The sequence below is a fragment of the Colobus angolensis genome, unplaced genomic scaffold, assembly GCF_000951035.1.
Source record: "Colobus angolensis palliatus isolate OR3802 unplaced genomic scaffold, Cang.pa_1.0 Scaffold222, whole genome shotgun sequence".
Classification (NCBI taxonomy): domain Eukaryota; kingdom Metazoa; phylum Chordata; class Mammalia; order Primates; family Cercopithecidae; genus Colobus; species Colobus angolensis.
In genome coordinates, this window is record NW_012115400.1 from 50,230 (window position 1) to 60,042 (window position 9,813).

At 43.5% G+C, this 9,813-nt stretch overlaps 1 protein-coding gene across 1 annotated transcript in view; it reads left to right on the forward strand.

Annotated features, from left to right (window-relative positions):
• The window catches only part of LOC105513112 (transformation/transcription domain-associated protein), a gene marked incomplete at its 5' end in the record, with an annotated part of 86,057 nt that overhangs the window by 49,958 nt on the left and 26,286 nt on the right, over nt 1–9,813 (forward strand). Inside the window, 5 exons of the mRNA XM_011943947.1 lie at nt 449–584; nt 3,741–3,932; nt 5,230–5,458; nt 6,049–6,314; nt 6,921–7,021. Of these exons, the coding sequence (XP_011799337.1) occupies nt 449–584; nt 3,741–3,932; nt 5,230–5,458; nt 6,049–6,314; nt 6,921–7,021 (924 nt within the window). The remainder of the gene's footprint in view (nt 1–448; nt 585–3,740; nt 3,933–5,229; nt 5,459–6,048; nt 6,315–6,920; nt 7,022–9,813) is intronic.

Consider the following 9,813-nt stretch of genomic DNA (forward strand, 5'->3'; position numbering starts at 1 on the left):
AGGATGGTCTCGATCTCCTGACCTCGTGATCCGCCCGTCTCGGCCTCCCAAAGTGCTGGGATTACAGGCTTGAGCCACCGCGCCCGGCCGTAATGAGTGTTTTTTAAAGAGAGCTTTGCTACTTTATGGCCACGTAAAGAACAAACAGAAACCCAAGACCAGCATTTAAAGCCTTGAGTAATTAAACAGGTCGACTGGAGAAGCAGTAAACTGTCCCTGGCTCCAGTGCTCTGGGCCATCTGCTGAATAGCAGGTGGTTTGTGGCGTCCAAGGTGGGCAGGGGCTCACCCCGCAATGGAGCACACCTCCGTGTCCCGCAGAAGTCCACTCTTGCTGTGCTGTTCTTCTGTAGAATGGAAATTTGTCCCTTAAAACCCTATCCCTGCCTCTGTGAATGCCTGAGTGTGCTGATGACTGAGCTTTTGCTCTTGGACCTGTGGTCTTGCAGATGCTCCAAGGAGCTGAACCAGTGGGAAGCCCTGACGGAGTATGGCCAGTCCAAAGGCCACATCAACCCCTACCTCGTCCTGGAGTGCTCCTGGCGGGTGTCCAACTGGACTGCCATGAAGGAGGCGCTGGTGCAGGTGAGACGCCCCAGGGGCATCCCTGCAGCTGCAGGAGTCTCTTGGGAGATTTCCTGTAGAACAGGCATTTTGGCAGTGGAAAGATAGCTTTTGGGAAAGAAAGGTTCCTTCTGATTGCCTCAGTCTAACACCTTTCCTGAATTTGAGTAATGTCACTTTTTTACAGAATGAGAAATTGAAGATTAGAAGTAGTTACAAACTATTAGCTAGAGGATGGAATCGAGCTCAGGTGTTGACTTCTGGTTTGGGACCTGGGAAATGACTCGTTGGATGCAGGGAGTTTGTGTTCCTTTGAGAAATAACCAGTCATTTATGTCAGTAAAAATACATTCTTCCCTCAGTATCCAGGACCCCCCCGCAGACACCAAAATCCATGGACACTCAAGTCCCTGATATAAAATGGTGTAGTATTTGCATGTAATCTCTGTACAGCTGCTGGAGTTCCTTAAATCCTGTCTAGGTTATTTACAGTACCTAATACGATGTAATTGCTACATTCGCAGTTGTTTTGTTACACTGTAGTTTTTAGGGAATGATAAGAAAAAGCTCTGTACCTGCTTAATACAGATGCAGTTTTTTTCCCCCGAATATTTTCTATCCACAGTTGGTCGAATCCACACGTACGGAGGACCAGTTGTGTATGTTTTGCTGTCAGAAAGCATTTACGATTGCTTATTCTTTCTTTATTATGACAAAACATAAAGCTGAATAAGTATTTGTAGCTCACCTTAATGTTCCCTTCTTTCTCCTTCCCAAAGTTTCCCTTATCTGGATATATGCAGCGTCACACCATCCTGAGGTCTCACAGATGCGTTTCTTCTTTCATAGATTCTTGTCATTTTATAAAAATTGTAAGTTACTCACTGCTTAGAAAAAAACTCAAATATGTGAGTAAACATCCAGGGTAATCTGCACTAAATTCAAGTAGTCTTGAAAAGGATTCAGCAAATTACTTTTGTCTTTGTTTCTGTGCTTCCTAGGGTAGTTGCTTGGTTTGATTTAGTAAGGGGTTTAGCTTTTTTCCAGTGGGGAAAATAGAAGAGACACCGTTGTTCTTAGTGTAATTGAGGGTAGGTGTTGTAATTGGCAAAAATCAGTCTCACCTGGTGTTGGAGTCCAGCCCCACCCCCTGTGATGTTGGTGCCAGCGTAGGGGGTAATGTTGGAAGTAGTCTTCTTTGCCTTCCTGAATTTCTTCATCGGTGGGTTATTGAGAACTAAGAGGCATCATGAATGTAAAAGGTGTATGGAAGAGTAAGATGTCAAAAACAAGCTGCAGTGTCATATAATTGCGGGGTGGTGTCATTATTACCATTATTGCATGTAGTCCTTGGGACAGATACCATCATGGCGCTAACTTTTGTTGCTTTTTTTATTTTTTTTTATTTATTTTTTTTGAGACAGAGTCTTGCTCTGTTGCCCAGGCTGGAGTACAGTGGTGCGATCTCAGCTCACTACAAGCTCTGCCTCCCGGGTTTACGCCATTCTCCTGCCGCAGCCTCCCAAGTAGCTGGGACTACAGGCGCCCGCCACCATGCCTGGCAAGTTTTTTGTATTTTTTTAGTAGAGATGGGGTTTCACCATGTTAGCCAGGATGGTCTCGATCTCCGGACCTTGTGATCCACCCGCCTCGGCCTCCCAAAGTGCTGGGATTACAGGTGTGAGCCATTGCGCCTGGCCAACGTGTGTCGCTTTTATTGTTACTTTCCAAAGAGGAATGTTTATTCATCTTGCTACAGCGATTCCTGTAAACATCCATCACAGAGACATCCTTCCATCTTTCTAATCACAAAGAGATTATGTTTGGAAACTTTCATGAAAAAAAATTTTTTAATATTTTTAAATGCTTGGTAAGAGATTAACAAAACGTGAGGCGTTCCAGTGCTTTCTTAGAAGGTAGTGGGCAAAAAAAAAGGGCCTTCAGGGCAGAAAGGAACACTTGGTCTCCACCTGGGCTGAGGAGCGGTTGGCCCAGGCTCATCCGCTGCTCTATTGAACTGACGCTGGAGTGCGGGAAATCTGGGGGACATTTTATAGTAGACAAAAAAGTGTGGCTTTAAAACGACAGTAAAATTTGCACATATTCCCTCATGTTCATGTAAACCTGAATTAATACCTGTACTGTTTAATTTCCCAGGATAACCTTATGAATTGGAAGCAATTCAAAATTAACACTCATGTGGCCAGGCGTGGTGGCTCACGCCTGTGATCCCAACACTTTGGGAGGCCAAGGCAGGCAGATCACTTGAGCCCAGGAGTTTGAGACCAGCCTGGGTAACATAGGAAGACCCCTATCTCTACAAAAAATAAACAAAAATTAGCCTGGTGTGATGGTACATGCCTGTAGTTCCAGCTGCTTGGGAGACTGAGGCAGGAGGATCACTTGAGCCCTGGAGCGGCTGTAGTGAGCTATGAGCATGACATTGCACTCTAGCCTGGATGACAGAGTGGGACCCTGTCTCAAAAAAAATTAAAATTACACTGATATTTATCATACTGGAGATCAATACATATTTAACAGTTTAAAGTGTGGTGTCTGGCCAGGCTCGGTGGCTCATGCCTATAATCCCAGCACTTTGGGAGGCCACGGCAGGCGGATCACCTGAGGTCAGGAGTTTGAGACCAGCCTGACCAACATGGTGAAACCCATCTCTACTAAAAGCACAAAAAATTAGCAGGGCATGGTGGCACACGCCTGTAATCCCAGCTGCTCGGGAGGCTGAGGCAGCAGAATAGCTTGAACCTGGGATGCGGAGGTTTCAGTGAGCTGAGGTTGCACCATTGCACTCCAGCCTGGGCAACAGAGCAAGATTCTGTCTCAAAAAAAAATATGCCGGCTACGCAGAGTGTGTGATTTTTCATCTGATCTGTCCTAACAGCATTGATCAGTCTCTCTTCTTTGGAACAACTAATGACCTTAAAGCCAAGAGCCTGTGGTGTGCTTTCATAGCTAGAGAGATTGGCTGCTCACGGAATTTAGAAAGGGAGAGTATCCAGGAAAGACTGTAAATGCATGACTTCTCTATTTATAGCCTAATTTCTGTTTATTGCCTTGCATAACTAGTGACAAAAAAAAAGTGATTTTTTTCCTGTTTAAACCTTTACACTGAGGGAAAGAAGGCCTCTCACTTCCTCTGTCGCGTTCTTTCACTGTCAGGTGGAAGTGAGCTGTCCAAAGGAGATGGCCTGGAAGGTGAACATGTACCGCGGATACCTGGCCATCTGCCACCCCGAGGAACAGCAGCTCAGCTTCATCGAGCGCCTGGTGGAGATGGCCAGCAGCCTGGCCATCCGTGAGTGGCGGCGGCTGCCCCATGTGGTGTCCCATGTGCACACGCCTCTCCTGCAGGTGCGTGCGGCACCCCAACACGAGCACGGGCCTGTGGCCAGGTGCAGCCAAGCACCGGTGTCCAGGCTTAGTCTGTAGACTGCGCTGGACGGCAAGGATGAAACTCCTTCCCCTTGTCTTGTCCTCTCCCACTTAAACTCGTCCTCAGGAAAGGAAGGCCACAGTTAAAACGTTGAGGAAAAATGTTAGAGCTTCTGCGGGATTGAAGACATCCTCACCAGTGATTCTGGTTTGAAATTTTGCCTGAGGGACTGTTTTCAGTACCCACTCTGCCACCCTCAGTTACAGACCCTGTTGCTCTGTTTTCAGCAAGCTTTTGGTGGGAGCTGCGGGGACTGGATTAGGAAATGCTTTCCGAAATCTGAATGTAATGAGTTAAACTTGAAATATAAACAGAAAGCACAGATTCTTCTAGGCAACTTAAAAAATTACTATCAACCAAGATACAGAGTACTGAACTAGGTGCTATGTTTAGGAGCTTAAAAAACATTTTAAAACAATAGATTCTGCCTCAAAGATGCATTGAACCAGAGACAGCAGGCATAGCCGTAGAAGCAAATTTACAGTTGGAGGGAGACTGATTCAGAGCCATGCCGATCAGACGGAAAATCAGGATAACAAAGATCGAGAGAAGGGAGATATCGTGTGCGCCATAGAAACCAGAGACAGAATTTGGATTGGCTGAGGATTGTGGCCAGGGCCTTCCAGGTGAGAAGGTGGCATCAGAAGTTTGGTGCCAACCGTGCATCTGGAATTTAAGGGTAGTCAACCTCCCGGTCTCGTAGGGCGGTGACTCAAAACGTGTTTACATTTCATGGGTCCAAAGAGGTCAGGAGAACCACGTTTGCAGGTGCTTAGTATGGCTGTGGGGTTTAGCAGGCATGTTGAGAAAAGGCACGTCTGCAGCAGGGATACCAGGCTGTCCTGACCTCGGGTGTTGCTGGACAAAGAGCTGGGCAGGGAGGGTGGCAAAGGGCATGGACAGCAGGAAGAGGAGTTTTGAGGACTGCGCATTAGCGATGTTTGGTGTCTGTACCATCGTTCTCCCAGTATCCTGTCTCTCAGGAGCCACAGGCTGAGGTTTTAAAATTGGAGACACCATAAGGAAAGTAGCGTTTGGGTTAAACAGGAAATGAAATGTGGATCTCAGGTGTCTGTGTGTAAACGAGAGTGCTTCCTTTGGTAATCACACCATAAGATCTTTGCAATAATCAGGCCGCCGATGGACTCTGGTGTGTTTTTCCCGATTGATCTTTGCTGACGTTTACCACGGAATCTCTTATGCTGGTCCCATCAGGCAGCCCAGCAAATCATCGAACTCCAGGAAGCTGCACAGATCAACGCAGGCTTACAGCCGACCAACCTGGGGAGGAACAACAGCCTGCACGACATGAAGACAGTGGTGAAGACCTGGAGGAACCGGCTGCCCATCGTGTCTGACGACTTGTCCCACTGGAGCAGCATCTTCATGTGGAGGCAGCATCATTACCAGGGTAAACCGACCTGGTCCGGCATGCATTCATCATGTAATTTTCCAGACGCCCCACGGTTCTGGTTTCGTCTCTGTGTTTTGGCTTGTTTTTTTTCCCTCAGGTTTTCTATTTTTGGGTGGGGATGGCAGGTCGGGGTGGTAATGGTGCGGGGAAAGATGAAGGTGGTAGAAGAAGTAAAGTTTTGTTTTTTGTTTCTGTACCTGTTACATTTTTCTAGTTGGGGCAGAATGGTGCAGGCCGGTGGGGGGATCAATGCTCTGAGCCATGGCACTCTGCATTGAAGCTCCCGTCCCAGGACAAGCTGTGCTCAGGTGGCTCTATGTGGCCTTTGCTGGTTTTCCTGGTCCCCCTCTTATCCCCTAAACTTGTCAAGCGTCCACGTGTTTAGAGCAGCCTTTGTCATTTTATGATTTGGTTAGCCAAGAAGGTAACACTCCACTCAAGAATTAGCACCTTTTAGAAGTTGTATATGGCATAAAATACAAAGTAACGAGGGTTTGTCACACGGCTCCCCATTTTCATAAGCCATGTGTGTGTGTGTTTCATTTTTTATTTAAGCCTTGTTGTGAAGTGCTTTGAAAGAGGATCTGTGTGGTCTGATGATTCCTTTCTTTGCCCTCTAGCGATTGTAACTGCCTATGAGAATAGCTCTCAGCATGATCCCAGTTCAAATAACGCTATGCTTGGGGTTCATGCATCAGCTTCAGCGATCATCCAGTACGGAAAAATTGCCCGGAAACAAGGACTGGTCAATGTAGCTCTGGATATATTAAGTCGGATTCATACTATTCCAACTGTTCCTATCGTGGATTGCTTCCAGAAGATTAGACAGCAAGTTAAATGCTACCTCCAGCTGGCAGGCGTCATGGGCAAAAACGAGTGCATGCAGGTGCGGACAGGACGCTTGAAGAATGAGGCTGGGTGGAGAACGAGTCCGGGTGGGGAATGAGGCCGGGTGGGGACTCCTGGTTCAGAATATAAGGAAGGCGGATTCGAACTCTCTATAAATACAGCCTCAGTAAGGGGAAAACAGTCCTTCCAAAACACAAAAGGGAAAGGAAGCTACTTGACTGAATTACAGTCTTATAAGAATTACAGTCTCTTGTGGTCTCTGTCCTACCATATACTTAGTTAATGTGTTTAAGGAAAGAAAAAAATAACACGCTACAGAATTATGAGGATCTAAGATAGATTTTGACTATGTTCAGAGGAATCTTAATAAGAACAATGAAACCAACTAGAACTATAAAGAACTATTTGGAGAAAATAAGGTCCCAAAGTATTTAGGTTCAAATACTTAAAGTTTAGCATTAGTGATTCAGTTTAAATTCTGAACGTCAATCAGTAAATATTCATGGTAGGCAAATCTGTTGTCAATTTAAAGTACATTGGTCAATGACTCATAGGACTTACTGCCTAGATTAGTACTTTATGAAGTTTTCACATTGTTTGGAAATTTCAGGAACTTTTTTTTCTACTCATTTTTTTTTCACAGGGCCTTGAAGTTATTGAATCTACAAATTTAAAATACTTCACAAAAGAGATGACAGCCGAATTTTATGCACTGAAGGGAATGTTCTTGGCTCAGATCAACAAGTATGTATGTTATATTGAAAGAGGATAATAGAAAAAATGCATCAGATTATTTAAATAGTTATTTATAACCTGAAGCCAATGTGAAGCTCAAGCTAGAAATGGGTATGATTTGGTGACAGTCATTAGATAGGATTTTTTAGGCATTGTACCTCTGCAAAGAAAGTAACTTGCAACAAATCAGTAATAAGCCTATTTAAAAGCATTTCTCAAATGAGCTGCTGGATCACAGAACTGATAAAATGGATTCATTTCCCCATTTCCTCAGCCCGCCGTTTACAGAGCTGGTTCCTTTTGTGGAGATGATTCTTGCTTTAGACCAGGAGTCAGTAAAGGATGGCCTGGGGGCGACATCCAGCCACTGCCCTGTTTTTGTCAATGAAGTGTTGTTGGAATACATCCCTCCCCACCGATGTTGCCTGTGACTGCTCTCACCCTACTGCAGAGTTGAGGAGTTGTGATAGGAATTGTACGGTCTGCAGAGCCTAAACCATTCGCTGTCTGGCCCATCACAGAAAAGATTGCCAAACCCTGGTTTAGAGAAGTAAATGTCCGAGGAGATTTTGTAAATAGCCTGCAAATGAGGTAGACTCACAAGATGCTGCTTGTTGCCTTGTGTAGGCTCCAGTGCCTGCTTTTCACATCTTCAGTCTACGGGGCTTGCATGTTTAGCTTATTTTTAAATTAGGAAGCAGTTTTGTCAACATGGAAAGGTTTTATCTTTTTGTGTAATATTTTAAATTCATATGACAGACACAACCATTCAAAAGTGTACAATTTAGTGGGTTTTAGTATATTTACAGTGTTGCACAACCGTCACCACTAGCTAATTCTAGAATATTTCCATCATCCTCAAAGTAAACCCTGAATCTGTTTGCCATCACTCTCCTTTCTCCCCTTCTCCCTTTCTCTTGACAACTACTAATCTATTTCTGCCTCTGTGGATTTGCTTATTCCGAACATTAATATAAATAGAAGCATACGCTATGTGGCCTTCTGTGACTGTCTTCTTTCACTCAGCAGGATGATTTCAAAGTTCATGCATGTGCTGTCATGTATCAGTAACCCGTTCCTTTTCATCGCTGAGTAATATTCCATTGGATATCCATACATTTTGTTTGTCCAGTCAGCAGTTGATGGACATGTCGGTTGTTTCTACTTTTTAGCTACATGAGTGATGCTGGTGTAAACACTGAATACGTGTCTTTGTGTGAGCATGTTTGAGTTCTCTTGGGTATGTACCTGGGGGCAGAATGTCTGGGTCATATTATACTTCTCTGTTTATCTTTTTGAGATATTGTCAATCTTCCACAGTTGGCTGTACCATTTGGCATTCCCACCAGCAGTGTTTAAGGTTTCTAATTTCTTCACATCCTCACCAGCACTTGTTATTTTCTTATTATGTATCTGATTATAGCCATCTTAATGAGTATAAAATATATTTCATTGTGGTTTTGAATTGCATTTTCCTAACGACTGATGACAGTGAGCTTCTTTTCTTGGTTTTTATTGTTGGTTTGTAATTCTTCATATGTCTGGATAAAAGTTTCTTTCAGATATTTGATTTCCAAGTATTTTGTCACATTCTGTGGGCTGTCTTTTCACTTTTTTGATAGTGTCCTTTAATGTGCAAGTTTTTAATTTTGATGAAGTCCAATTTATATGTTTTTTTCTTTTGTTGCTCATACTTTTCATATCTTCTAAGAAACCATACCATAATCCAGGATCAGAAGCATTTATTCTTAATGTTTTCTTCTAAGCGTTTTGTAGATTTAGCTTTTACATTTGGGTCTCTGATCCATTTTGAATAATTTTTTTATGTGGTGTGAGTTAGGGGTCCATATTTATTATGCTGCACGTGGACATACTGTTGTCCCAGCACCATTTGCTGAAAAGGCTAGTCTTTCTCTATTGAATGGTCTTGACACCCTTGTCAAAAATCAGTTGAGGCCAGGCCCAGTGGCTCACACCTGTAATCCTAGCACTTTGGGGAGCTGCGGTGGGAGGATCATTTGAGCCCAGGAGTTGGAGACCAGCCTGGACAATGTAGTGGAGACCCCCATTTCCAAAACCCGAAAAACAAAAATCAGTTGACCATTTTTTGTGGGCTTATTTCTGGACTCTCACTTCTATTCCATGGATCTATATAGAGTCTCTTATATTTCCATATGAATTTTAGGTTATTTTCATGTATTTCTGCCAAAACAGTTGGAATTATGATAGAGATTGCATTGAATCTGGAGATCAGTTTGTGAGTATTTTGCCATCTTAAGCAAGTTTTCCAGTGTGTAAACACAAGATGTCTTTCCACTAGTTTAGGTCTTCTTTAGTTTTATTCAACAATGTTTTATAGATTTTAGTGTATAAGTCTTGCACTTATGTTAAATTTATCCCTCAATATTGTCACATGAATGGAGCCGTTTGCTTCATTTTCACATCGCTCATTGCTAACATTTGGAAATACCGGGGTTTTGTGTATTGATCTTAGATTTCTCAACCTTGCTGAGTTTATTTCTCTGATTACTTTTTGGGGATTCTTCTTTTCTGTATATAAGATCCTGTCAACTGCAGGTAGAGATGGACTTACATCTTCTGTTCCAGTAAGGATGCATTTTATTTCTTTTTCTTCCCAATTGCCCTGACTAGAACCTTAAGTACAGTGCTGAATTAAAAAGACAGGATCCTTGAGAACATGCAGTGTTTGGTTTTCTCTTCTTGTGATAGTTTGCTAAGAATGATGGTTTCCAGCTGCATCCATGTCCCTACAAAGGACACAAACTCATCCTTTTTTATGG